The sequence below is a fragment of the Bombus vosnesenskii genome, unplaced genomic scaffold, assembly GCF_011952255.1.
Source record: "Bombus vosnesenskii isolate JDL3184/JDL3185 unplaced genomic scaffold, Bvos_JDL3184-5_v1.1 scf7180000013270, whole genome shotgun sequence".
Taxonomy (NCBI): domain Eukaryota; kingdom Metazoa; phylum Arthropoda; class Insecta; order Hymenoptera; family Apidae; genus Bombus; species Bombus vosnesenskii.
The window spans coordinates 1,259,786-1,287,396 of NW_022882928.1; the positions used below are offsets into that span (position 1 = coordinate 1,259,786).

The 27,611-nt window shown below is 32.9% G+C and overlaps 5 protein-coding genes and 1 long non-coding RNA gene across 9 annotated transcripts; 3 read left to right on the forward strand and 3 right to left on the reverse strand.

The window, feature by feature from the left end:
• Positions 1-159: 159 nt before the first annotated feature.
• Positions 160-2,187, reverse strand: LOC117231031 (uncharacterized protein C14orf119). Of its 3 annotated transcripts, none has more exons than XM_033489072.1 (3): positions 2,108-2,187; positions 1,159-1,251; positions 160-866 (listed from the first exon to the last, which is right to left on the reverse strand). In XM_033489072.1, the coding sequence occupies exon 3, from the start codon at positions 857-859 to the stop codon at positions 491-493; it is 369 nt and encodes a 122-aa protein (XP_033344963.1). In that variant the 5' UTR covers positions 860-866; positions 1,159-1,251; positions 2,108-2,187; the 3' UTR covers positions 160-490. The 3 variants fall into 3 exon arrangements, with proteins under 3 accessions (XP_033344963.1, XP_033344962.1, XP_033344961.1); XM_033489071.1 differs by lacking the exon at positions 2,108-2,187 and adding an exon at positions 1,774-1,910; XM_033489070.1 differs by lacking the exon at positions 2,108-2,187 and adding an exon at positions 1,330-1,365.
• LOC117231032 (signal recognition particle 14 kDa protein) lies at positions 1,838-2,721 on the forward strand. Its single transcript, XM_033489073.1, has 4 exons — positions 1,838-1,976; positions 2,046-2,118; positions 2,194-2,306; positions 2,400-2,721. Exons 1-4 carry the CDS (start codon positions 1,953-1,955, stop codon positions 2,514-2,516), a joined length of 327 nt encoding a protein of 108 aa, XP_033344964.1. The 5' UTR covers positions 1,838-1,952; the 3' UTR covers positions 2,517-2,721.
• A 445-nt stretch (positions 2,722-3,166) lies between these two features.
• On the forward strand, positions 3,167-7,913 carry LOC117230911 (zinc finger protein 25-like). 2 transcript variants are annotated; one of them, XM_033488805.1, is made up of 11 exons: positions 3,167-3,583; positions 3,671-3,730; positions 3,806-3,871; positions 4,016-4,098; positions 4,211-4,349; positions 4,423-4,717; positions 4,781-4,883; positions 4,949-5,212; positions 6,803-7,124; positions 7,198-7,541; positions 7,633-7,913. In XM_033488805.1, the coding sequence occupies exons 1-11, from the start codon at positions 3,568-3,570 to the stop codon at positions 7,870-7,872; spliced, it is 1,932 nt and encodes a 643-aa protein (XP_033344696.1). In that variant the 5' UTR covers positions 3,167-3,567; the 3' UTR covers positions 7,873-7,913. The 2 variants fall into 2 exon arrangements, with proteins under 2 accessions (XP_033344696.1, XP_033344697.1); XM_033488806.1 differs by lacking the exons at positions 3,167-3,583; positions 4,016-4,098.
• A 394-nt stretch (positions 7,914-8,307) lies between these two features.
• On the reverse strand, positions 8,308-17,018 carry LOC117231106 (EH domain-containing protein 3). The gene is made up of 12 exons (XM_033489203.1): positions 16,654-17,018; positions 16,108-16,203; positions 15,691-15,930; positions 15,301-15,607; positions 14,991-15,202; positions 14,727-14,870; positions 11,912-12,409; positions 11,522-11,835; positions 11,225-11,333; positions 10,794-11,112; positions 10,314-10,484; positions 8,308-10,116 (listed from the first exon to the last, which is right to left on the reverse strand). The coding sequence occupies exons 1-12, from the start codon at positions 16,837-16,839 to the stop codon at positions 9,911-9,913; spliced, it is 2,802 nt and encodes a 933-aa protein (XP_033345094.1). The 5' UTR covers positions 16,840-17,018; the 3' UTR covers positions 8,308-9,910.
• Positions 17,019-17,053: 35 nt separating this feature from the next.
• Positions 17,054-18,828, forward strand: LOC117230913. Its single transcript, XR_004492880.1, has 2 exons — positions 17,054-17,344; positions 17,413-18,828. It is a non-coding gene; the product is annotated as an uncharacterized LOC117230913 (long non-coding RNA).
• On the reverse strand, positions 18,339-22,680 carry LOC117230912 (diuretic hormone class 2). The gene is made up of 4 exons (XM_033488807.1): positions 22,534-22,680; positions 20,149-20,253; positions 19,415-19,507; positions 18,339-19,301 (listed from the first exon to the last, which is right to left on the reverse strand). Exons 2-4 carry the CDS (start codon positions 20,232-20,234, stop codon positions 19,169-19,171), a joined length of 312 nt encoding a protein of 103 aa, XP_033344698.1. The 5' UTR covers positions 20,235-20,253; positions 22,534-22,680; the 3' UTR covers positions 18,339-19,168.
• Positions 22,681-27,611: the final 4,931 nt, after the last annotated feature.

Here is a 27,611-nt window from a genome sequence, read left to right on the forward strand (position 1 = left end):
TTATTAAATACATTACTAATAATAAATAATATTTGACAAATTGGCATCTCTTATTATAGGAGTAAAATATTATACACTTCAAAAATAATACTTTTTATCATTTTTTTCATATATTTTTATAAATTTCTTTTATTATTTGTAAATATTACATTTGTATATCATTATAAAAAAAATTATATGCTCGTAAATAAAGAAAAGAAAAGTATGTTCAGAAAATAGATATTTCAAAATAATTATGGAATGTATGTATGAATCTTAAATTCTATAGTATAAACTATTATAAACCTATTACAAAATATTAAAAATATTTCAATTTATATATAATACATTCATTATGCATTATACCAAAATGTGCATCAAATATAAATATCAAACTGTATTGTACTGTATTTTAATCATAAATACTTTTTCATTTTTTCCTATTCTTAGACATTCTCTCATAAACCTCTTCTACAATAATAAAGAAGATTATATGCTCCAAGGTGTTTGTTTATGTTTCCTTCTTGTCAGATTGTTTTTTATGTTCAGTACGTGATAATGATAATATCTTTTCATCATATTTTTGTGCAAATGCAGCATCAGCGTTTTTGATTGATGAAAGCAAATGGTCTTTTTCCTGCTGAGACCAATTTTGACTCCATTGTCGAAAGAGTTTTATACGACATTGAAACAGAGTTGGTTTGTCATCTATAATTTTTGCTAAATGTTTCATCTTAGATGACAATCTATGAACAAGATTCGGAGGTCCACATTCTTCGATAAGTACATCCAGAAAGTCATTTTTTTCCATTTCAGACCATTCTTGAAACCATTCCATTATATAGCGTAGTTTTGCTTCATTTGTGAGTAAGGTAGCCATGTTGTACCTGTAATGAAATTCCAATTAAAGATGAAAAAATTATAAATACTTTATAACTATCATATATTGTGATAAGTTTACATAATAAAAAAATATATTTTTTTATCACTCTTTATTTATTTTATTTTATCTTTATTAACGTTTTCTTTAGTTATTTTCGGATTATTGTTTCTAACCATTACAAGTTTTTATTTGTGAGCACACATAATGTTGTGACAATACATTATAGGATAACGATTAATGCAAAAAATATAACATTTAAATGCTATATAAATTTTACAATATCAAAGAAATCTTACAAAATTATTAGTCCGTTAGTTTAGATTTTTTAGGGTTAACTTCAACTTCGTTTTCGAAATCCGAATCGCTTTCCGACGCTAGCCGATCTAAAACTGACAAGAATAGGACTATTAGTTTCTACAGGCTTTCAACTAAAAAATTTTTTATTCTTATTGAGTTTTTCCATTTACTTCCTGTATCAATAGAACTGTCTTGTTCCACAACGAGGCTAGTTAAAAAATCATTGATTTCAATTTGTGTGGCATTCAAACAAGAAATTAAGTGATTCAGATTACTTGCATCTACACTATTATTCTTTTCATAAATACATTTGACGCTTTTATAAATTTGTACATGTATACTGGTATTATTCATTTTGCCGAAATATTTCTAATAATTTTCATTCACGTAAAAACAAATGTTTATAAATACCAAAAACTTGACTCAAGAAAAGTTCAATTTCTACAGATTAAAGGTGTGTTACATTTCATTGCATTTCTTTTACTATATAAATTTTTAAAAGGGAGTATTTAATACCGATATAATGAATTACAATATATAGAATTGATTTTCCTATTCTGAAAGCATTCATAAAAATATATAAAGCGTTACAAATTTTTAATAACAGACCATACATTTAATTGTGCAAAGTTAGGGGCATTTCGTCGTTAACATGTAAATTCTCCATTATATTAAGTTTGTTATATCATTGTCGTTGTCGTTTAGGCAGACCGAATGATCGAATACTGACAGCATAAACCTGTTACATTACTACATTTGATAAACCTTAAAAACATATTTTGAAATTACCAAAATGGTTCTACTAGAAAATGATACGGTAATTTTTTATCTATAAAACATTATATATATTAGTTCGAAAGGGTTTTATATTAACAATTAATTTTAGTTTTTAGTGGAATTAATACGACTTTTCGATAAATGTCGATTTTCTGGTTCTATAGTATTTACTATTAAAAGATGTAAGTATTTGTATTGTTATTTTATAAAGATAATTGGAAAATAAAATTTTTATTTGTAAATTGCTGTCCTCTCAGTTAATGGACACAACAGACCAGTGCCAAGAAAAGGCAAGCCTGCGTTACCAACACCAGCTGAATTTCTTTGTTTAATAAGAGCTACATGCAGATCCAAAAAGATTTCTACTGTTGTATGTATTGTGTACTTTATAATGTATTATTTATTATTTTAATTGTCATTACTGAAACCTATCATCATTAATGAAATATATTTTACATTTCAGGTACATATTAAGGACATAAATAAGTTCCATCAAGCATATTGGAATTCGTTAAAGTCAAGTATCAATGGCCTTAAGAAACTAAAAAAGGTTAAATCTGCAAAACCTAAAGTTCATTAATATTGTGACAATTCAGTGTTTGATATTTACTTATTACATGTGTTATTAAAATTTTTTGTATAACACAAAACATATTTTCCCTAATGTATAATGCAATACTGCCTAAGAAATAAATCACAATGTAATAATTTACAGCATAAAAATACATGTCAATACAAATACATTGTTGAATTTTTGTATGTAAATATATATAAAATATAATTATTGTCAACGCGAGTAAGACTCAATTCTATGATTTCTCGTCGTACGCGATTTGTTACCATAGAAAAAAAAATATTTAAATTCACCAATCATCGATCGACAACGAATAAGTATCACCTCTGGCATCACGATACTAAATTTAAGAAATTATGTCAAGTAGATGATAAGTAGATAAGTCACTAGATATATATATATATATATATATATATATATATATATATATATATATATATATATATATATATATATATATATATATATTATAGATATTTTATATATATATAAAATTTGTACGTACATTTTATTTAATCGACATTTAATTTAATAATTATTCTACTTTCAATAACGTTAACCGCATCGGGTATTTAATAATTATCTATCTTTAAATATTATGCAGTAATTATTCTCTTTTCATTTTCGTTAAATAAATAATAAATTAATTTCACTTTCAGAGAAACATAATTATATGTTAAAACTACTGTTAACTTGGATTTACGAATAACTATAGGAAGTATGTTAATTAAAAATATATACTGTGTGCCCCTTGACATAGGCCATTTTGATGTGCGTTTGGGCTTAAAGGGATTATTTCTTCAGGGGCAGATAGAAGTGACTAAGAAGCTTGTACTGTAAAACTAATTGAAAGATTGTCAACAATTTCGATTATATTTTTCTGCTCCTTCTCAATAATTTTTAATCAATATTACTACTGTTAAATTAATGTGAATACAGGTACTAGAGAAATACTGTAATTTATATATTCAGTTCTTAATCGTGAACTACAATTGCAGAAAAATATTTAATTTACGCAAACAGTTGCCTTGTGGTCCAATTATCAAGAATAAAAGTGATGGAAGAAATAATGGGTAGGTATCCGTAGTTCTCCAATGAAAATAATGTATCTCGTATGTTAGTTAGTACGTAGCATATGATACGCGTCATTTCTGTTATAGAAATCGTGAAAGTTGAGGATGCAGTGTTCTTAGAAGATACAGCGCTAGAAAATTTATTTGGTAATTGTAATATATAGTCTATGATGTACAGAAATTTTTAATAATTACTATAACATTGATGTGTGATTTTTATAGATCCAGAAAACGTACAAGAAACTATTATAATGTCTGCTGAACAAGGAGAATCCACTGACACAACAGGTATACAAAGTAGAGATAATTTTTTACTTTCTGATTTTATATATTTATGCATGGCTTTTGTTCATTTCGTAATGGATTTGCTGTTTTTGCGTTACATTCTTTTTTTTTTATTTATTATAGCCTTTTTTTTACTATGCCTTTCAGTTATTGCTCATGACGGTCAAATTATACAAATTATAACAGATTATGAATGTGTTACATGTCATCGTATCTTTCAATCACAAGATGTAAGATTTTAACTTTATTTTGACATTATTATTAATAGTAGAAATATTAAAAATTGCTTAATTGTAAAATGTAATTTGCAATATGTTTTGACAAAATTACTTATTTCGATAGATGCTAAAGGAACATTTAGACATATGTAGAGAAGAAGATGATTCCAACATTTTGCAGTTAAGGAGTCTTGAGAATTATGAGTCAGATGATGAAGAGAAAGATAATAATCCAGACTATATTAATAATTCCAATATGGAAGGTATATATTATATAAAATTTTGTCAAACATATTTCGAAGAAAAAATTTTAGATAAGGAAAATGATCATTTCAGATGATAGTTCTAATAATCAAAAAAATTATAATGATAAGCCAATAATTATACCTGTACCTGATACACAATGTCATTGCTGTGCTGAAGATTTAAGCACTGCGCACAGTGGTGGTGAATTTAAATGTCAACACTGTAACCTATCATTTAAAAAGAAATCATCCTTAGAAAGACACATTGTGGTAATTCATTGGCAGTGTGATTCATGTACCTGCAAAGATTGTGGAGAATCATTTCGTGATAAGAAGTCATTAAACAAACATCGTTATACTACTCATGCTGATAAAAAAATTTTCAGGTAACTGTACATTTATTATTAGGACGAATATTTCATTAAATAGTATAATTTAAAATGTTTTAGATGTGAGCCTTGCGATACTTATTTTTCACGAATGTATCATTTAAATCGCCATATAATGCAATCTGGATGTCATGGAAATATTCTTAATACATATAGTTGTCAAGTAAGTTTTATATATAATATTTAATTAGCAAAACAAAGTTCGAGACTAATTGTATATGTTAATAGGTTTGCCAAAAAATTTTCACGCGGAAGGATAATTTACGTGAACATTTACGAACTCACGCCGGAACTCCTCAAAGACAAAAGAAACCTTGTAGATATTGTCCTAAGGAATTTTTTACTAACCAACAATTGTTAATTCACGAACGTGTACACACAGGAGAACGACCAGTTCAATGCGATTTATGCCCAAAGTCTTTTCTATCTTCTCTTGCATTAAAGAAACATAGACGTGTACACACAGGAGAAAAACCATTTGAATGCCAATATGTAAGTTTTGAATGAAATTCAATTTTAACAAGTTACGTTTTTTTTGTGATTGATATTATCTTATTATATAGAGTAGGGCACTTAAAACAGGTCACCTGAATAACTTGCTTGTTTGCGAAGATAGAAGAAAATGCATTAGGCCGAACTTGGTATCAAGAGGCATCAAGGTGATATGAAGATCAACTTTGTTTTTTTAAATGCAATGGTATCTTATTTATAATTGGTTTCTTATTTATAATGGTTTCTTATTTATAATTTGGTAGAGTATTATGAAGGTCATTACCTAAGGTCAACTGCAATAGAAAATAGATTGCTTCAGAGCACTCTTCGAATACTTCAATGATTTACATGTAACATGTTATATACATACTTAATGCTAGTACAAGTGTTTAAAATAACAACCTTGAACATGGATACATAGTCTAAAACATTGTAATACTGATGGCACTGCCTGACAAATATCATTTGTATCTATTATAGAGCAAGTTCTCTTTATATGTTCTTGCATTCCAAGTTTGATTGTTGGTTTTTTGTGGCATACTTCTTCCTTTAATTTTCTCCAGTAATAAAGATCTAGAGGTGTCAGGTCTTGCCAGCCATTTGTTATTTCCTGATTGACCAATCCAACAATCTCCAAATTTTCTGTTGGAAATTCTATAACATTTCATGCTGAGTAAGCAGAACATTCGCCTTATTGGAACCACATGAATTGTCATATATACAGTGAAATGTCTTTTAACAATTCTGGCAAAACGTCTTCTGAAATTTTCTCGTATTTACGACTATTTAGCGTGCCATCAATAAAATACGAATCAATTATTTTACTATGAAAAAGGTCGCACCAGACGTTTATAGATCAAGATCTCTGTTTGTCCACTTTTTTCAGCCATCGTGGATTATCCACTGACCAGTAGTGCATGTTGTAATAGTTAACTGCTTCGTAGTTTGTAAATGTGGTCTCATCTGTAAACAAAGTTTTGCCCAAGAACATTTCATCGCCTTGCAGTTTTCGTAAGCCCCATTCACTAAATTGTAAACGTTTTTGAAAATCATTTTCACTTAATTGTTGATCAAGTGAAATTTGTTAATGTGAAGTATTCGCAAAATATACAAAGATATAAGAAGAATACAAGAAGTATTTGTCGACTGATGCCACTCTCGCGTAAATAAGAAACCATACCATTCCATTTAAAAAATCGGAGTTGATCTTTGTATCTCCTTGATGTCTCCATCTATAGAAAAATTAGTAATATCAGATTATAAGTCCCTCCATACCAAGTAAGCCTGGCCTAATGCATTTTTTTCTATCTTCAAAAACAAGCAAGTTATTCGGGTGACCTGTTTTAAATGCCCTACTTTGTATAAATTTCAGTAGATTTGTAATGTTAATCTCTTCATATAATTTTTCTATTACAAGCAAGCACTATATACAGGAAAATTAATGTAAGTTTTTATTACAGATTATGTACAATTTACAATGTTGTACTTTGTACAATTAAAACTCTAATTTATATTGTAGATACTGTATTAATTAATTTTAACAGCCTAAAAATATATACGATATATTAATTGATTTTCGAATTATTTTAGTGTCAAAAAAAGTTTGCTGCTCGGGAAACTTTAAATCGTCACCAAAGAACTCATACTGGTGAGAAACCTCATGTTTGTCAATATTGCTCTAAATCATTTATTCAGGCTGCTCAATTGAGAGCACATATATTTCATCACACTGGTGAAAATGGTTTTTACTGTGAGGTATGTGGGAAAGCATTTAGTAGAAAAGCTCGGTTAAATGTTCACAAAAAATTTGTTCATGAAGGAGCCACCCCATTTGCATGTCAAATGTGTGAAAAGAAATTTATAAGAAAAGAAGATCTGGTTAAACATGTAATACTTCATACAGGAGTTAAAGGTAACGGAATCGTTATAATTTTGACATTATAATTTTTGTGAACTTTAATTAAACAATATTCTCTTTGTTACAGCATATAAATGTGATAAATGTACAAAAGCTTTTTCTACAAAATCTTCCTTACAAGCTCATTTAAATACTCATAGACGAGAACCACCACAATCTTGTGTTGAATGTAATAGAGTTTTCATACGTCAAGATTGTTTAATGAGGCACATTAAAGCAAAACACCGTGATCTATTAGAAGAAGTAATGGATGAAGTCGAAAAAAAGAATTTACAAATACAATTATATAACATTGCAACAGTTGCTGCAGAGAAAACAAAGAAAGGAGAGTCTACTCAATTTTCCACTGAAGAATTGTTAAAAGCCATAGCTGATCTTTTGAAAATATTAATTGATGATGATACTCTTCAGGTATAAATCGCAATAATAGTATTTGTAACTATAACAATTGTATCACATCAAATATTATTTAATACATGTTTATATATATTGTATTTTACAGCTCTTTGGTTGGCCTGATGCCCCTATTGAAGATATTGTACAAGCTGTAATTAGACGATGTGGGCATGAACCATTAACATCAGAATGTAGATTACCTTTTGATGAAAGATTAAGGGAAAACATAAAGTGTTTATTTATGGTTGTTATAGAAGATAATATGGTAAAATCTCTTTTAACAAGAAAAACAATAGATGACGTAATTGTACATATTTTGAAACTTTCAAAGGAAGCAAATTTATAGTTATGAAGAAGAAATAATTATTAACTAAGTTTCTATTTACATATGAAGTGTTCATTTTTTTCTCCTAATATTAACAAAATTTAGTTAAGTTGCGTTTTTTCCTTTGAAATTATGAAAAAGATAATTAATATCTTTTTTATACATTTACTTTTTTATGTGGATAAAAAATTCAAACATTTTGTTTAGGTTTAATCTTTTTGATTCTTTAATAATATATATCTATTAATAATCGTTGTCACATATTAATATGTAGTTAAATCTACTGATGCATTTTATTTTAAAGCAATTATTTTTTGTATAATATACATTATTTACAAAATATAGTTAATTAAAAAAATTTTTAATTCAAATTTTTCGGACTATAAGGTGAATTATTGAACTGGCCAGGAATATATAAGTACATATAAGCAATGGGTAGTCATCGTGTTAATTATATTTCGTGAAAAATAATATTATTTTATTTAATGCATTTCTCGTTGTTAGTCACCATAATGTTTACTTTCTCATATACATATATTATTCAGAAAAGAACGCTTCGGATATTTTTAGTCGATTATACATATTTATTTTGTCATGCAGAATATTATAAAAAATAATTTTCTTTCCATTAATATCATTTTGTTGTAAAGTACAAGAAAGATATCGGATGAGAATATTTCTTTTAAATACTACAGAAAAAGATGTATTAAACGCGGTGGCAGTGCTAACAAAGAACATTATTTAATTTCTCGAAATATTACTGTTTCTCATGTTACACCGTCAAATTACTTAAATATGATCTATTAAAAAATTTATTTAAATACTTTCTCCTTTTAAAAATATAATATACTTATATTATTGTTCGATTGCACATAATGATATTACATTTATATTAAAATCTGTAATTTTTACCGAAAGCACATATTGCACAAGTGAAGAATAAGTGAAACGTCGAAACGTGTATAAAATGATTCAATATTATACATTTTTCTAAGTATATATGTTTCATTGTTACATATCTCACGCATCCTTTTCATGGAACTTTGTGTTTACACTATAGAATAGTACTCGAGTTTGTGTTTGATTACAGATTAACATGTTTGTTAAATAAATATTGCATTTGCTTTATCGCGTACTTTTTTTACGCGTAGCTATATGATTAGGAAATACATAATCTGTATTCTTATACATTTTTCCTGTTCTATATATATTTAGAAAATTAAAGTTGATTATTTATATATTATATATAATATATGTTATTATATGTAATATATATATATATATATATATATATAGAGCGGCAATGAACTTAAGCACATTTTCTTTAAAGATAATGATAATAACAATAGTAATAATAACAATAACAATAATATTGTTATCAACAACTGTATTCGAACAGGAGACAAATATATTACACACGCGTGTACAAATACACATTCATTCATTCATTCGTTCGTTCGTTCACTCGTTGAGTGTTTATATGTAGTTTGTTGAATATATCCAAATTATTGTAACGTTTTATTGCATAGTAACCTAACGTTAATTTTTGACGTGACATTAAAAGAAGTAAAAGAAGAATATAAATATAATTTAAATTTGAAAGATTATTAAAAATCCAAATGTTTTAAACATAGAAAGCTTAGCTCGAAAGGGTACGTAGTATACTTTGAGAATACCGAATAGGCAATTTGTGAAAGATAACTTGTATTATAAATTAAAGAAAACTGATTTGTTATGTTGCTTTTTCCTTTTTATAATAAAAACTGTCAGTATTTTTTTATTTTGTCTCTGACATTTTCACATTTTAATTAGACAAAAATCATGCATACCCGAATGTGATATAAAGATATTTATTGAAATAAAATACGTGAATATTGCGTACTCTTTCGAATATTTAAGAAATATATTATAGCAACATTGATTGATGTGTTTGGCGATGCTGTGTTAGCGAATTAATAAATATAGTTGTATAATGTGCGCATCAGATATGTACCAAACATATGTACATCAAACATATTAGTAAACTGACACAAAAGATGAATACAATACTGAAGCTAAATTATGTATCTCGCTTCGATGGTGGTACCAAATGATCTGGTAATTCTGCAGGTAGGTCGTAACCTTCGAGTTTTACATGAATCAAATGCATTGCTAAAGCAAATTCTTCGGAGTCCAAAAATCCATCTTTGTCGATATCAGATAACTTCCAAATTCTGCCAAGTACATTGTTTGGTAATTTTGATTTTACCATCTCCGATTTTGCCGCTGAAAATGTGATTCCAAATGGATATTATTAATAATAGAAAATAAGAAAAAGGTAAGAATATCATATAATACGAAAATAATTTATATTGCTTCAAGCTTCAACTACTTTACTTAAAACAAAAGCGTCATATAATCGGAAGGAAGTCTAGTTGAGTTTAAGCATAAGAGTTAATACATTACATGTAATAAGAATTTACCTGCTCCTGTGATTTTTCCATCACATGGACCGAGTTTTTCAAACATTAAATTGTATTTATATCTTTCCTTGTTGACAATCCATTCTGGTTCACCTGCGCCAGCATCGATACCCTCACCTCGTTTATATCCGAATGGACTCACTTGATCTTCCACGCCTTCGAATGCACCGCCTATCATACAAAATATCATGCAACTTCGTAAAATTTGATTTTCATAGAATCTTATTTTCTTCTAAAATAGTATGTGGAAAATGAAAAAATATGATGAATAAATATAAAAAGTCAACGTTAACGTTTAGTCATACTGAATGGAATGGTTTCAGAAAACCGTTTATTTACTGAAAAATAATTAGATCATACGAACTTAAAAAATTAATAAATAGATTATAAACGTTTATGTATTTGTCTTCTAGTCCAGTATATATTTTTGTAAGTCATATATCTGTAACAAAGACAAAGTACATAAATATGGAAAGATACCTTTAACAAGTGAATCTGATGTTGTACCAATTTCTTCATGAGGGATCATACTCATGAGTTGGGCAATATCTTTAACCAGCATATTATCAACCACTTCTAAGAGTTTAGGCTTCAAAGTGTTAAATTTACTAAAATCATGGTGAGCTAAGGACTCTTGCATCTTTTTCAAATCTGGAAAGTCACCAGGTGAAATTTGTTGTTCCCTTTGTATTTGATCATAAATTTGGCCCAAATTTTTGATAAGTTCTTTCTTTTTGGTATCTTTACCGAACACACTAGGCATATCTTTTCTTAAAGCACTGATTATATAAGCATGCACCTATAAGTCAACATATCGTTAGATTTTATCGTTCGTTCAAACACTACAGCCGATATCGATCGATTAGTAATAGGGTGCGGTAATCAATAGGCTGTAATTTTTGTTTCCTTACCTTTGCTAACCGTGCACGTTTAATCAAGTCGTTGAGCTTTCTAAGTGCCGCGTTTCTAGGTAACGATTGCATATCTTTGAATAAATCTTGTTCCTCATCTTCAAATAGCCTAAAAAGAAAGGAAAGAAAAAAATGTGAAATGATAAAAGATACAGAGCTATACAAGTTTTTATAACACAAAGTGTAAACCATATAATGGCTTTGTATAATAAGTAAAAAATGCTTATGTTGCAATAACATAGCAGATAATGTAGTATTCGTATAAAGTAAAAACATGGGAAAATAAAGATAACTCACCGTTTATTTACATCATATCTTAAAGGCTGATCCCAAAATGAACCAATATATACCCTAGCTACTTCAGGAGTTTGTAAAACTTTTCCCAAGGACCACATCAATGCTCCATATACTCTCATGAGTTGTTGATGATCGATCATATCAGCTTTATTCAGTACAATTCTAATTTTATCATCATGACCGCGTAATGCTTCGATTAATCTTCTGAATTCATCAGAGATGTCAAGCTTATGTGCGTCAAACAGTAGAATGATCCTGTCTACTCGTTCAGCAAACCATTCCATAACACCAGTAAAATCATAACCTCTGTCAACCTAACATGAGAAAAACTGGTTTTTTAGTTAAATATACAAGCTTGATTTGCAAATAGAAGTTTGCAGAAATCCATACCCTTTGTTTCTCGCCTGATAGGATACCAGGTGTATCGACTATAGATATGCCTTTCAGAACAGGAGACGCAACAGTAGAACATTGAAATCTATTAAGAAAAGCATTCCCAAATTTGGAAAGAGGACGAAACTGCTTGTTTGGATCAACAACTAAAGCATTTCCAGGGATCACACGCTCATTCTCATTGTACATAACTGCAATGAAGCGATCTGTTGTTGGTTCAGGTCCGATTCTTATTCCAGGAAAGTCTCGTTCTAGCAAATACTTGATGAAAGTAGTTTTTCCAGTAGAGTATTGACCCACCAAAAGGATCATGGGTTTTGCATCAAAATCCGGATCATCAAGTTGAGGCGAATGAAAATCTTGAAATTGGTAATGCTGCTCAAGTGGCAATAATTTAGACTTGTATATTTTTTTAAGGCCATCAGCAACATTTTCAAAGAGATCCTGTTTTCCGCTTTCTACTCGGCTTAACCAGCTAAACATTTCGTATATTAGTCAAAAGATGGTTCTGCAAATATAACAATATATTATAATCATTATTGTAAAAAGTCACGTATGACTAAAGAATGTATTGTTCATATGACTTCGATCGTTTTTTCTTTGCCAAACAAAATCATAATCTAAATACAGATTTGATGTTGATTCACAACTTTAACACAACAATTACGAATATCCTTCTTCTTCTCTCCTATTTATATTATATGTATCGTATATATACTTATAGTGAAAATAAGTAAGGAAAGGTGAAAGAATGATGAAAATTTGAGAAAATAACATGAAATAAATCTAACCTCCTGTTTTGATTTCAATAAAACACACAAGTAATGACAGGCGTGCTCAACACTGACACTATCATACGGCACGACAGCACGACGTTTACCAGCCCATATGTAATTTATACGTATGTGTTGGAAATAACTAGAATACTGCTTGTCAACGTATTAAGTGTTTTACAAAAAATTTAATCTCGAAAATCTTGACAATTTAATTCTATTTCTGAAGCACGAAATGATCGATCGAAACAGAAAATGTGTATCGCTCGAACACGTTAATTGTAAGAAAACAACCGGCGATTACGCGCGACTACTCAACAGACCACGTCGCGAACAATTCTATATCGATACCGCGACTGCGCATCTCACAATCACTATATACCTCCTTCCATTCTCTAGTACTCTAGTTTATTATCCCTCTCTTTTCTCTGCGTTCCTTTCTATTCTTTCATCCTTTTTTCTTTCTTACATATTTCTATCTTTCCCTCTTTCTACTTTTCCTATTTCTTATATGTAGCACCTTTGTTCTTTTCTTTTGGTAAATGTTGTCAATAAATACATAGATTTGATAAATGGGAAAAAGGTTATACAAATATTTACAATGATTATTGTATATAATTAAATTTACATATATATATATATATATATATATATATAGTTGAGAGTAGTCAATTTCAACAGATCAAATTATCCTGAATCGTTCGAAATTAATTAAATTGAGAATATATTATATAAATGAAGATGAGCAAATAATATGGAGATTATCAATCGAAAATTTCAAGTATAATTGAAAGAATAATTTATATTTAAAATAGATATTTGTTAAAATATAGTTATAAATATATATAGGCATTTATTAAAATACTTCAAGTAGGTATCAATCAATGAATTTAAAAGTGTATGATATTTGGAGCCTTTCTCTTTTATAGAAGTAAGGAATCCTTTTCTTGGCAATGAGTGATTTACGTATGTATTTCTGTAAAGTTGCGTACTAAGTAAAAGATACGCATTCTGTCTACATTAAGAGTCACGCATGTGTTTAGCTTTATCTCGAAATGAGCGCACTGTTACGCGTCACTGTTAGTCGAGGTCGGTCATATTCCATCTATGATACATTACATACATACACACATACATACATACACACGCGCGCGCGCGCGCGCGTTTATATCTATTCGATTCTTATCCACTTATTTATCTGTCCATAAAAAAAGAAAACAATTGTAGATAAAAAAGAAAAAAGCTAATGTAAAATAACGTAATTTCATTGCTAGTCAAATAATTAATAATTTATTTTCCGAACCACTTTGTTCAAATAATTGTTAACGTTTCATTGTTGTGAATTATTTTTCGATTTAATATAGTACCAACAGCGATATTTGATAAAAAATAATATCGTGTCACATACATATATATAAATAGAACAATGGGATTATATGTACATATTTACAAATTGAATATTAATATAAAAATATTGCGTGTTCATTTATTTATTTGTAAAATAGCATGTAGACGTACATATGCAAAGTAACTGTGATTAGTGACCAGTAGGTAGGGAAAATTCGACTGTTCAATGATACATATGCATATGTGCATGAGATAAAAAAGTAATTACTTACATACTAAGATTACTAGGTATATCGGTCGATACGGTACGATCTCGATGCCATTTAATTGATGCATTCACGCATATCTTCCATTTGAGTATTTGAATTCAACGGAAAGAGTGCTTGAAATAATCGTTCTCGTATTGCGTAACGAGACATGCAAAACATTCAGTGTCACTCGTTGCATAAGCAACGCGGACACATCCTGGTTAAACGATTTTATGCCAATTTAGTAATCTTAACCAGCTTCGCTCGAATTAGAATTGATTCGCATGATACAGTATACTTTGTTTTACGGCTATATGCGTTATCACTATCACGGACGTATATGAGAAGCGAGAATTTTGGTTTCTTTCTTGCAAGATAAATTATCGAGTATAATCAATTGTAGATAGATAGATATATATTTTGTGTATTAATGGGGGAGACTCATAAGAGTAGACATTCATCGTCCCAGTTCTCAGGAAGCACATCCTTCCATAATTTAGTTAAGGTTTTTAGTCGACAAGGGGTGCCACACTTTGGTATATTCATATGATACAATGTCATTTTTTCTGTATCATTTAGATACATTAACTATAAAAGAATAAAAAGAAAATATAAAAAAGAGGAAGGAAGAAAATATGAAAATAGATTAGACGAAACAAATATTAACTGGATTAGAAATGATTCCTTTTAGTAGGAAATATATAATACCTTCAGTTCTGTGTCTGCAGAATTGGATGCAACGTGCAGTTCGAAAATAAGCGTCGAGCCGTAATCAGGTTTAAAGTATTCATTCGTGAATCCCATGGTTCTTAATAAATTAACGAGAGTTATGTCATGAGCAGAATAAAGATACGTTCGTCTTGTATCTTGACCATCATTAAAAGCGTGTAAACGCTCCAAAATTTCTTGCAGTAACGGGCCTAAAAAGTATTGTTTATATAGGCGAATAACTACAATAAGATAAGAATGGTTTTTTGATCATAATTGTTCTAAGATATAGATATTCATATATGTGTACCTCCTCGAAGTCGTTGTTGTAATGTATTGCTTGTAAATATGGCTAAACTACGGGCTGCAATTTCACGCATATGCTGATTGTAGTATTTGTTTGTCCATTCGGGTAATTTTAAGCCATTACGTTCCTCGATTTCCAAAATATTGTACAAAAATTCAACATCGGTGATTGTTGAGATATTTTTTGCGGTATAATTGGAAAGTTCTTGAAAATATTCGGCTGATGGAGATTCTGGATGTTTAGATTCATTTGCGTACGCTTCTTTCAAAGCTTTCTCTAATCGTGGACAGGGAGCCTTAACTACAATCGTCTGAAAATTATAATTGTTGTTTATCTTTCTTCCTCTATCTGTTTTAATATCGAAAGTATTTTGCTGGCGTACAATACGTATACCTTATCCAAATGTCTAGGAGTGGAATGAACAGGAACAGGATGCCACATTAATCCTGGCACAAATATTTCCTCTGTGTTTGGTGGATATAAAGCAGCTAGTAAAACTTGAGCAGACATTATGCACCGATCCGCGTAAGTACTTTGCGTCAAAGACAAATCACTCTCATACTTGTTGCCAATTATTGAGCCGTATTCATTACGAATCCACTGACCAATATTGTACATTCGTACCATACCTTCCTGTGCATGAGATCGAATAATTGTATGATTATGTATAATGTTTGTATACATTGAAAACTTATTTATGTGATATCAACGCATCGGATAGCATGCATTTTCAATAACATTCCACTTATGATAATAAATAATAATAAACGGTCATCGATTTATAAAAAACAGATTTGGAATTTGTTAAACCTTGGTTAATGCTCCCCAGCCCCCTTGCCATTTATAATCCCGATACGGATCGTTTGGATAACTTTCGGTAGGAGTACGATCTCCATGTCGAAAAACCTGCCAAGTCATTAACAGATTAATAATCATAAGAGGAAGGTATGTCGGTTACCGTATTATAAAAAGTGTGTATTAGAAAACAATACATATACTTACAAATATCACCTGTCGTACGGAATTTTGTGGAGCTAACAGTATAAAACTGATAGTGAGAGTGAGTATCAAAATAAAAATCGATACGCGAACACTCATCTTATTTCGTTGACATTTGTCCTGTTTGTTGTTATCATTAGCTCTGTATATATCTATGATATGTAAGAAAAAATGATACGTATATCGTATGATACATAAAAGATACGTGTGCGTGCACTGCGCACGTATAGAAGAACGAAGAAAGGAAAACAACGTTATTGAAAGACATGAGTGATATACAAAGATGAAATATAGGAATCAATTGCTCGGCGGAAACGCACGCGATGTCTTCCAATTAGTAAATACATAATTACGTACATAAGTAGAGAATTTCTTGTAACAACGTACAGTTTCTTTAAATGCGCGTAGGGGTACAAGTAAACATATCAGCAGTATCAGTACTTCGTTCTGATTTCTATGTATTCCATCATGAAGATCGCATGACATATAAACACTAGAGCGCGCTCGTATCGTTGATACATCATATGAGTCGTTTTTCGACATTTTAGACCACGATTATATAATCCGGTATCGTGATTTATTGTAAAGTCCCTGAAGCCTTGTCTTTCTTTATTTCTTTTTAGAAATACAGAGAAATTTTCTAGTTACTACAGCTTGTTTTTTGTAGTTGATCCAATTTATTACGAAGAGTGTGTGTCTATTTTTTAAAGGATGCTTTTCTCTTCCTGACCTCTCTGCTGCAATTAGGGTCCCACTATTTGATAGAATTCCTGGTCTTTGTGGAATTTTTTTCTGGAGTTATTTCCTGCAATAGTTGTAGTCATGAGATAATGGTAGTCATAAGATATTCATATTTATCTATAAGTGACAACTCATCATATTCTTTGCCCATTAATAGGTGATAGTGTGACTCCATTTCTAATCTATATTTTGTTCAGTCGGTACTGATGGAGGAAATTCTGTGTGATTTTATGATATGTACATGTTTTTGCATATTTGCAAGACATGCTCTGGAGGAATGATTTGAGCCCATACTGTCATCTAATTGGTACGTTGATAAAATTACATTCCGCAACAACTATATCAAAACGTCAACCTACAAATCAAAAGGCACAGGTTAGGGTAAATAGAAAATACTGGCTTGGGTAAATAGAGCTAGAGTGTATCACTACAATCTGGCAGCCTCCTTGACAAAGATTAGCATATTACAAGACCCAACATGTGACTATAGCACTCACATCGAAGAAATAATTTGTATCTTGTTGGCCTGCTTCTTACACAGGTATGAAAGATAAAAATTTATACAAAATCACAGAAAGAACGGATGGACTCTGCTCTACAGAATCCACATATTTCTTAAAGGACCGAAGATACAGAGCATCAAAGATATAGATAAATTTGTAGAAGCTTCATATATCACCATGTAACGAGAATAATTATGTTAAAATTCAGAGACAACAAAGAGTACTAAGCTTTAAACTGAAACCTTACCATTGTACAGATATTTTCTAATACATAAGTCTGAAGCTAGATGTACATTAAAAAGACTAAAAAGAGAATGCTAGATTAAAGATTAGGATTAAGTACTAAATTAAGATTAAATATTACAGATTGTGCAATTATTCGAATTTTTAGTTCTAAGCTCACTATTTTTACTTGATATTGTTATTATATTATTGATATAGTGTTAATGTGGCTTATAGACCCATAAAAGTCTAAAGCTTGTATTCATTAAAAAAGATATTTTGATATTCTCAGTCATGGTGTAATATACTTATGTTCTCGACACGTGTACCGAAATGGTGGGAAATGCGCTATCAGGGAGGGGGATATTTTGAATAAAATGGGTGAAAGGTAACTACTATGGCAATGTTTCAAGATCCTAGTAAATACTTTATTTGTCTACATTCTGCACTAGTTTTTCCGGTTGATTTAACGGAATCCTTGCATTCTTTTGTTTATGATAAAAGAAAGAAGGGAGAAGAGAGAAGAGGAAGGATAAGGAAAAGATAATAGCAAAGGTAATGTAGAAACGAAAGGTATATGTATTGGATTTATTTTCGTTAATTTTACATAAAACAGCGTATTGATACGCTAATAGTCGAATAGCATTCGTTCGAAAATACAATATGATGTATGTAATTAGTTGGAAACGAAATAGACATAATGTACAAGTATTTAAGCTGCATGTACGACAGGTATCGATATCAGTTTATGAATGCAAAATAGATGCACGATCGGCTACAATTTAACGCATGAGACTGAAAGATAAATTACAGAATTCATAGTTGACCATTTAAACTTGTGCGTTTCCAATAATTATTAATGGTTTCTATTTTAACGCTTGATTGTGTTACATATATCGTATCGCCGATGAGTAGGTTTGTCGTATTATTTTACTATTCTTTCCACATGTTCGTATATATGCTTGTAAACGCAGGAATACGTAAATATGAATGGAATAACTTTATGACTAGAACAATGACTAGAATGTAACTGACATTTAACTGTCTCGATGTTCTAAATTTTAAAGAAGAAAGAAACCGAGGAAAAAGAAGGAACAATATGTTTCATGAACAAAAATTTTCAGTATACCGCGTATATGCGAGAGATCTGAGATAGAAATGATTGATTGCACGCACGAACGATAATTTAAAAGAGAAATCGATTTGACTCAAGATTGATTTACTAATTGATAAGGGCTAAAGCAGCCAAAATTTGTCGGGTTGCAGAATCACCTTACAACAGGGGCAAAGGCAAGAAAAGGAACGAAAGAACGAACGAACGAACGAGCCCGTGCAAGTAAACATTTATGACGTTAGAGCTTAAAGTCGAAATGAGATTGATCAAGCGAACCAGTACGTTTTTGAATCTAGGGTTGTTCGGAACGACGTCGTCGGCCAGGTCCTCCGGCGTAATTCGCCGCTGCTAATCCCATCAAATGTTTTGCAGCTTGAGACCCGCTGAATCCGCGACTCAAACCCAAGTCCAGTCCCCGTTTGTTACTGTAAAAAGAAGCCACGGATGGTGATTAGAGTGCGAAACTTTGACAATGAATGCCAAATATGTATGTATTGCACTGGTATTAACTTTGTAAAGATGGTTACTTTTCACTCACTTTTCAAGCTCTGGATTACGTATCATGGTGTGACCAAGCCGACTAATTATTTCCATTAGAGCTTCCGGATCTTCCTCCCAGTAACCTTGTTGTCTATAATGTAGAAGTGTCAATGTCTTTTAACAAAAGCATTTGCGCCTAGTTGTGAAACATTGAGAGCTTTACTTTGCATAATGCTAACAATGATTTTCATTGAGTACACGGCCAAGCTTTTTTCGCTGAAATTGTTCGCGGCATTCTCATTTCATTTAACGACGTTTAACTATCGAATTTATAACTTTTCCATTCTGGGTTATACACGCATACGCGATACTCTGTAACAGTGGAACAAAAAGACATAACAATGGCAGTCTCTTTACTTTTAGATAGACGGAAGAACCGTTTCCTCTCATTAAACGACACCTCGTCAAATGAAACTGGGTTAAACTTTCTGACACTGCCAGATGCGTCTTTCGTTCACCTTGTATATGCGTATCTCTTTTTCTCTGTTTCTTAGACACATAATACGACTGTGCTTATTCATGTTTCTATCTATATTGTCCTGCTATGAATCGCGCATTTTGCAGTATCTCTTGTTTCATCTCGTCTCGTCTTGTCTAGCGTAGTTCCGTGCCGTATCATACATCCGTTTTCGTCTCAATATATTTCGACTAGCGATACTACGAAAGATCGATCGACCAAGCAAATTTGTAGGAAAAAGTGAATAAATTGATTGCCAGAGATGAGAGACTTACGGCGCGGCATTCGTCGAGAGGTTCGAAGATACGAAAAGAACCGCAACCACCAACAGTATGTAGAACGATACCATCCTTTGATGCATCCTCGAAATTTTTTCAAATCTGAAAGTGAAGTGGTTTCATTGTAATATTAATCGATTCATTCAACGCACCGTTGCATACATGTGCATGTTAAGAAACGATCAGGATGAAATTGATCAAAATATACGTTTCCCGAGTTGGAACTCCAGTTAGAGCTCCAGTTGGAACGTCTATACGTGCCGGTGAATATAAACTAAAGGAGAAATAAGGAAAAGAAAGAAGAAAGAAGAAAGAGAAGAGAAATCAAAGTCCTTAGTCTTTACTATTTTTCTTTTTTCAAACTACCGGAGAGAGAAAGGTAGGCGCACTCCGCGACTATAGCGACTAACAAACTATTCAAGCCACAATCTAAGAAGAAATTCTAGGAAGGAAAGAACGATCGTGGCAAACTTTTCGAGCAGGTCTTTGTATCGTATTCTTACGATTCTCAACAGACAGTTCCATACAGCAGCATACTATCGTAACAGTAAAAAGGTTCATTTGCGAAACGTTACATACACATATATGCACATACATGTACACATATGTGTGTCTTTTGTCCTTAAAATGTTTTTGTAAGCAGTGATTGGGATTATTCGAAGCTTGTAAGGTCCAAGGAAATTGTGTTTTCATTGAAACGAATACCCGAAAGTTTATGGCACGCTTCAGATTACAGCGACGCTTTCCAATTTCTCTTAGTATCGATGTTCGTTCAATTAGTATTTTATTGGAAGGCAATCACGAGTTGCTTTCAGCGTGCCGAATGGCCGTAACACAGGATAATTGGATTCAGCGCTTCCGATAATTGATGTTGACGATACGTTTTCACGCGTGTACTTACATTCGTTAAGAACAACTCGATACTCGAATACACAAACATTTTCAAATGTTTAAATATCACAATTCTCTGTGGGATTCTAAAAGAACTATTCCACCCATCGTATTGGAACTTGTTTAAACCGGGAAGAATCGAAAGAAAATATTGGATTTCGAGAAAAATGAAAATCAAAAAAGAAGCGAGATAAAGGGAAGTGAGATAACGAGAAATTAAAAGAATCGTAGCAATTACTTTCGTCTCTTTCGTTTTTTCTATTTTTTGCCACCGTTCATGCCTCGTATTTCGCAATTCTGTCTGTTATACCCCGTATTCCGATTTCCGCTTTTCATTTTCCGCTTTCCGCTTTCCCCTTTCTGTTTTCCGTTCTCCGACGACTAAGCAGCGCGGTACACTCGCAACAGGGTGAATCGCGTTCGATCAGCCATGAAAATTCAACCACGAAGAACAGCTGCGCGTATCGTCTTCCTTATCCAATTAAGATTCGAGAAGTGGAAATATCGTATAGATTGCTATTTGAAAGTAAATGACAAATCGAACAGCTGTGAATTGGAGAAAATATCGCGATACCCGTATTTGCCATAAACTCGATTGTTTTTTTTTTTTTCAGTCTATTAATTTCTTTATGAAGAAGGAGAGACGTTTATCGCGAATGCAATGGCTCGATGTCACGAAAAGAACGCAGCGACAAGTCAAATTACCTGTCGGCGTACCGTTTAATTTTTGCATCGTGAAACGAATAGATCGGACGTGTCGCGAATTACTTTCATTCGAACATTGAAAGAATTTATTATGTGAAACTGAATATTTCTCCGTGAGTTTATTTCGATAATCATTGCAACGTGGAGGTTTCGTCTTAGCGAATTCGCTCACGTACTTATTCTAATTTCGAGTTCGGTTCGAAGCGTGCATAAAAATCGAACGGTAGGAAAACCCGAGAAATGTCAGAGAAGAAGGGAAACAGTGGTTGGATAGTGGTCGGAGACAGTGGAGATACAAGAAGGAAAATAGGTGAAACAGAAAAAGGAGAGTAGGAATTATAAATGCGAAAGATTTGTTAAAAGCAGGAATCCGTATTCTATTTAAACGCAACGGAGTTGGCAGTTTCTTCGGTTTAGAAACGCGTCGTTTCCACGATGAAATGATTACAAGATTTATATGGATAGAAAATATTCATAGAGTGAATGATCATCGGAACTGTGGTTCCTGTTAAAATTCGTTATTCGTACGTTTATTTTCTCTCGTAACTCGGACAACTCGTTCGTTCTTCTCTTTCGTTGAAAACTTTAAAAATTTCCGTATACTTTGAGATTCGTTTACGCCGCGTACAAGTGTAAGAAAGGCCAAAGGGAAGTATGCAGAGTCAGTTGACAAAACGGACACGCGTATTTAATCTCGTGTTAACGAAAGCGAACAATCGAACAAAAAAGGGAAGAAAAGAAGGAACAAAGGAAGAAGCTAATGTTGCACTAGGTAGTTGCACTTACCTTATCGGGATACGATAAACGAACGAACACCGGTAGAGTTGTTCTTAGATAGATTGTTCAGCTAGATTGTTTCTTCGACGACGGAGAATCCCGCTCTGCGAATACGACTCTGCTCTTCACGGTTTATATAAGTCCGCGGCTTTACGGCGCTTGTTTCATCCCCCATTTTCATCCCCATCCCCACCCCATGATACCCCTAAAGACTTTCCTCGACCAATCAAACGGATCCGTGTACTACCCCGTCCGAGCTTCCTACCCTCGATTCTCGTATATCGTTCCGGTAACCACCAACGAGCGTAACGCGAACTCAACCGCGCGCACTACTATCGCCGAATCAACCATTCTTCTTCGTTCTCTTTCTTTCTTCCTGTTTCATCTTTTTCCCTTCTTTCCTTTGGTTTTTTTTTCTCCCCTTTGTTTTCAGAGCAAGCAGAACAAGCAAAAGTCGCAAGTTGAATCGCCTCGTGTACCAAACTCGCAAGAGTTTCATAGCCTTCGGAGAATATTGCGATAAGCGTTTTGTACATGTAACCGTGTTATGCTATATAAAAAGTTAAATAAATGTAAAAGGTTCGATGAATCGATTAGAGTGTTTTTGAAAGAAAACAGGAAAATCAGGGAAGAAAATACCATCTGGTTGGTCGTTAGTCACGTTTGATTCATCGATAACAACTCCTTGGACGTAGAGGAATACACAACTGGAGCGAGTTTCGTCCATTAAGCTTACCATTTTATTGCCACTACTGTTTACTACCCTATGAAAGTCTCGCTATGATAACAATCGTTCGGATCGGTTCTTGGTTTCAAGTCGCGTGCGTACGAAGATATTAATTATCCGATTCTGTAATTAGTCTTTCGTGGAAAAGAGGAAATCTGAATGTGAAGCAGTAGTGACAGTTGCTAAATCGGTGCCGATTTATCGAAAAATATGCTTACCGAGAATCTCATTCGTACAGTCATATTCGCAATCTATGGTAAACGCGCTCCTTTTTCCTTCTGCGCTTGATCGATTCGATTAATCTTAAGATTAAGTTTGAAATGACAGTCGAAAGAGGAGGAAAGGAACAAGCATCAAAGCGCAACTATTATTCTCTGATCGTTTTTCTCGACTAGGTCAACCTACGAGAGCCTTTCCCTTTTGATCGCGGTAATATATGTCCATAAATATACCGTTACTTACACTTATCCTTTTTGTCCATCCTTTGAAACGGAATAACTTTTTCAAAATTGGACCGAATGACGAGCTTTTTCGAGAAACTAAACTATTACTTTACTAGGCGAAGAAACATTTGAAGATAATTGCAATTGGGATGGCGGGCAAAATAATAAATGTCGATTTTTACAGCTTTCTTGTCTGAGCCTGTCATGAATATTTAAGAAATATGTTTCGCAGATTTATATAACTATATCAGTTATCTGTATACATGCTGAAAATCTCATCGAAATCATTGCGAAACATCGATGATATAGTAAAAAGCGACAAGCATCGGAAGATGTAAGAATCTTTAGATCTATAAGCCGAAGGTCGCGAGAAACTGACCATTTTTACCATTTTTAACAGTTTGCAACTCATAGCAACGTCGATCGATTTCGACGAAATTTTCAGCGGATATACAGTATACATATACAGTATATTTAACGTGTATAGGTAACTCAGATAAATCTACAAAACGTATTTTGTAAATTTTTATTACTGGCTCGAATAATCAGTTTTTTACGCATATCTAATAAACTGATGCAAATCGTTTGGTCCAATCTAAAAAAAAAAAAAGTTATTCTGCTTTAAAGGATAGACAAATATGAGTAAACTGTATATATTGTCACACGTAAGACTGCATTTCGAAAGTGAAATCTTTGTGAAAGAAAGAACGACCGCGCGATTCGACCCTCGAATCTCCAAACGAATGAAGCGGCTACTGCGATTCGCTCTGTTTTGATCAATTCCTTTCGCATCGCGAGGATCCAAAGATAAAAAACGGAAATGCTTTCGTATCGATTCGTCTTTTCGCGTTTGTTTCTTGTTCCTTTTTCTTTCTTTTTCCCTCCTTCGCTTTTTCCATCCAACATACATATTTACAGGAATTCAAGAATCACCTTATTACCGTTTATTGCGGCGTCTATACATAATTCGTCCCTTTCGTAGGGCGCCGTCTACCATTGTCGGCCGGCATGCAAATCACCCAATATGTAGTCCATTTTAGTAATATCTCTGAAATGGTGGTGCTTACTTTAAATAAATGATCGTTACGAACCTCGTGCGTTATAAAAGAGCGAATAAATTAACTACATGTATATCATCAATTGCGTGTACGGTTTGCATTTCTATAAAGAATACGTCCGACAGTTACTTATAATCGAGCGTGAGGTGATTCCTTGTCAAAAAATAGGAAGAAAGTATAGAATATAATTTTGTCATATGACGCTTCGTTTTCTGGAGAAAATCCAATTTGAAAATTTGTCAAAGCGAAGTGTCTATGGAAGAATTGTATTCCATATTTTCTTCGTATCTTTTCATCGGGAATCACCCAGTGCTCCGCTTCTGTATAACGAGAGGACTCACCCTCTACCATAGCGAGGACGCGATGGATCGTCCATAATATTGCAACATCGAGAATTCTTTATCTTGGCGAAACTGCAAACTAATGAGAGGTAAGAGTAGACGAGCTGTGGAAATAACGGAAATAGAATATACGAGTGAGAAAGAGAAGGAGAGTAAAGGAGAAATCTTATTCATCCGCTAAAGTAACCTTTTAATCACTTCCGATTACGTAAATCAATTTCAGTGGCGCGCGCGACTATGTCTGTTTCCTTTTGGAGATTGATTTATTGGTTATCAATTTGTTAGTTGGAAGCACGACGAGAAGAATTCAGATGAAACGAAAGATCGAGTAATACCAACGGAGGTAAACCAAAGAGAAACAGCAAGTAAACAGAGAGAGAGAGAAGAAAGGAAACAACGAGGAGATAAGAAATTGGAAAAAAATCAATCTTTTTCGTTTACTCGTGGCTTTTTCCTATAATTCCAAACACTGTTCTTATTCCCTCTCTTTTCCTCTCTCTGTCTCATTCTTTTTTTATTGGACGCGTTTGGTTCGAGAATTTGCGCTCCTCGTGCGAATCGAAATATCGTAGGAAACGATATCGTTAGACGTTAAAACGAAATAACCCTCCCGGTTTTATGGAATATTTGTCGAGACATAAACTAGAAATCAATCCGATACGGCCAGTGTACCCGCTCGATTCATTTGAACGTTCGAGATCGTGCTTTCGGAGAAGTTGAAGTTAAATTGAAATATATCGCAAAAATTATTTCGTTCGAACATGCGATGTAAAAATTTTGTAGGTTAAAATTTCTTTCTCTCCCCCCGCCCCCATCTCTCTCTCTCTCTCTCTCTCTCTCTGTCTCTCTCTCTTTGTGAAAAGAAGAGAGATTTCTTCCATGGTTCTCTTCAATTCAGTACAGTTACCTCGATAGAATTGCCTCGGCTGATTGTTTCCCGGTTTGCCCGATGTATCACGTTCTTTATGTGGTTTCGAACGTTTTATCGGGATAGAGACGATTTGGCGCCAGGAGAAGTATACGTGTAAGTATGTGTACATCTGTTTAGCAAGATGACAGAAAGCCTGTAGGCTGTAGCAACTGCAGTAAGAATGGTAGTCGTATTACAGGCGTATCCCATACGTTATTATTCACTCACGTTTTCACGTTTTCTTTGGGGCAAGCGATTCGTGGATTCCTCGATTTCCTGTAAAATCAAGTAGTCGCAAAATCAGGTACTCCACGAAGCAACTTCCCATTCCGAAATGATAACTTCCGTCCCTCAGTCTCTCACTCTTCGTCATTCTCTCTCTCCCTCTCCCCCTCTCTCTCTCTCTCTCTCTCCAGGGAACGAAGAGTCGATCTAACGATTTTCCAAGGATCAAATCCTATCGAGAGGAAACCAGTCGATGGCGAAGTTAGGAGAGTTACTCACAAGCAAACGGTCGTCGATTAGTTGATCGTACATACTTGGTTCTAAACTTCATCCCCAATCTACGTTATACCTATCGCATATTATAAGTTGGGTTAGCTTCTTTCTCGAGAGACCTGATATTTCTCGCGTGTTCATGCTGGTGTATTCGTGCTGTATTTCTGTCGTACTGCTGTCTCGTTATAATTAAAATTTATTGTTTTTGTACTCGACCAAGCGTACGTGATGGCGCACGCGGTCGAAAAGAAAAGCGGGTAGGGAAGGGAAGGAAAAGAAAAGGGAAGAAGAGAAGCAGAGGTATGAGTTGCAGAAACAAACGACAGTGATCAGTAATTACAGGTGACACTGATTGTTCGACTTAAAATACACGGTAAAATAGTTAAATCGTATCGATTCGAGAAGCAAACTAGTCGATCTTAAGGTAAGAGAAAAGGAAGATTCGTATGTATCGTGAACTACGTATTACGTGGTGTTCCACGTGTGCACATGCAACGACGCTCGCACCCAACGACCTGTACAGCTTTTAAAAATTACGATACTCTCGCCTCGAAGAGCGTTAACGTTCTAACAGAATTTCAACTTGGTCTATTCCGCTCCAAAGAAAATCGATTATACGTTATTCGTTATCCGTTATCTGCTCTGAAGAGGAAAATTAATGTTTCGTTAGAGGAAGATTCAGTGAAATTTAAAACAGTTAAAACACCTTCCCCGTTTAATAGAATTTTACGCTTAAGTAGCAAGGAAGTGATTTACTGATATATATAGTATCTATGCGTTGTATATTCCGTACTATGGTATCGACTGATTCGTAAACGATTTTGGATCGGTCGATTTGCAAATCCGAAGACGATGCACGACGCAAACGAAAAAAGAGTTTGAAAAAAGAGTCGTATGACTTTTACAGCTTCTATTTCTGTCGGTCTACTTTCAAATGAGCCGCGCTGAATGAAGGACGCGAAGGAAAGATAACGACGATGTTCTGTTTAGCCGACTGCGACTGTCCCGAAATATTCTACTTTATCGATCGTAGGAAAACGTACGTAATTAAAATCATAGATGTTTCGACTTATCGTTACTAGATACTGCTGGTTAAGAAGGAAATTGGCT

Excerpts from the sequence above, each read along its gene's own strand:
- LOC117231031 (XM_033489072.1), bottom strand. The coding sequence starts at position 859 with ATGGCTACCTTACTCACAAATGAAGCAAAACTACGCTATATAATGGAA.
- LOC117231032 (XM_033489073.1), top strand. The coding sequence starts at position 1,953 with ATGGTTCTACTAGAAAATGATACG. Across the intron at positions 1,977-2,045 it reads TTCTACTAGAAAATGATACG|TTTTTAGTGGAATTAATACG; the intron begins GTAATTTTTTAT and ends AATTAATTTTAG. Across the intron at positions 2,119-2,193 it reads AGTATTTACTATTAAAAGAT|TTAATGGACACAACAGACCA; the intron begins GTAAGTATTTGT and ends CTGTCCTCTCAG.
- LOC117230911 (XM_033488805.1), top strand. Across the intron at positions 4,099-4,210 it reads GTATCTTTCAATCACAAGAT|ATGCTAAAGGAACATTTAGA; the intron begins GTAAGATTTTAA and ends TTATTTCGATAG. Across the intron at positions 4,350-4,422 it reads TAATAATTCCAATATGGAAG|ATGATAGTTCTAATAATCAA; the intron begins GTATATATTATA and ends TGATCATTTCAG.
- LOC117231106 (XM_033489203.1), bottom strand. The coding sequence starts at position 16,839 with ATGTCGAAAAACGACTCATATGATGTATCAACGATACGAGCGCGCTCT. Across the intron at positions 12,410-14,726 it reads ACGATGAATGTCTACTCTTA|CTAATATACGAAATGTTTAG; the intron begins TGAGTCTCCCCC and ends ACCATCTTTTGA. Across the intron at positions 11,334-11,521 it reads AGATATGATGTAAATAAACG|GCTATTTGAAGATGAGGAAC; the intron begins GTGAGTTATCTT and ends CTTTCTTTTTAG.
- LOC117230912 (XM_033488807.1), bottom strand. The coding sequence starts at position 20,234 with ATGCATCAAAGGATGGTATCGTTCTACATACTGTTGGTGGTTGCGGTT. Across the intron at positions 19,508-20,148 it reads CTCTCGACGAATGCCGCGCC|ACAACAAGGTTACTGGGAGG; the intron begins GTAAGTCTCTCA and ends TCTACATTATAG. Across the intron at positions 19,302-19,414 it reads CGTAATCCAGAGCTTGAAAA|TAACAAACGGGGACTGGACT; the intron begins GTGAGTGAAAAG and ends TTCTTTTTACAG.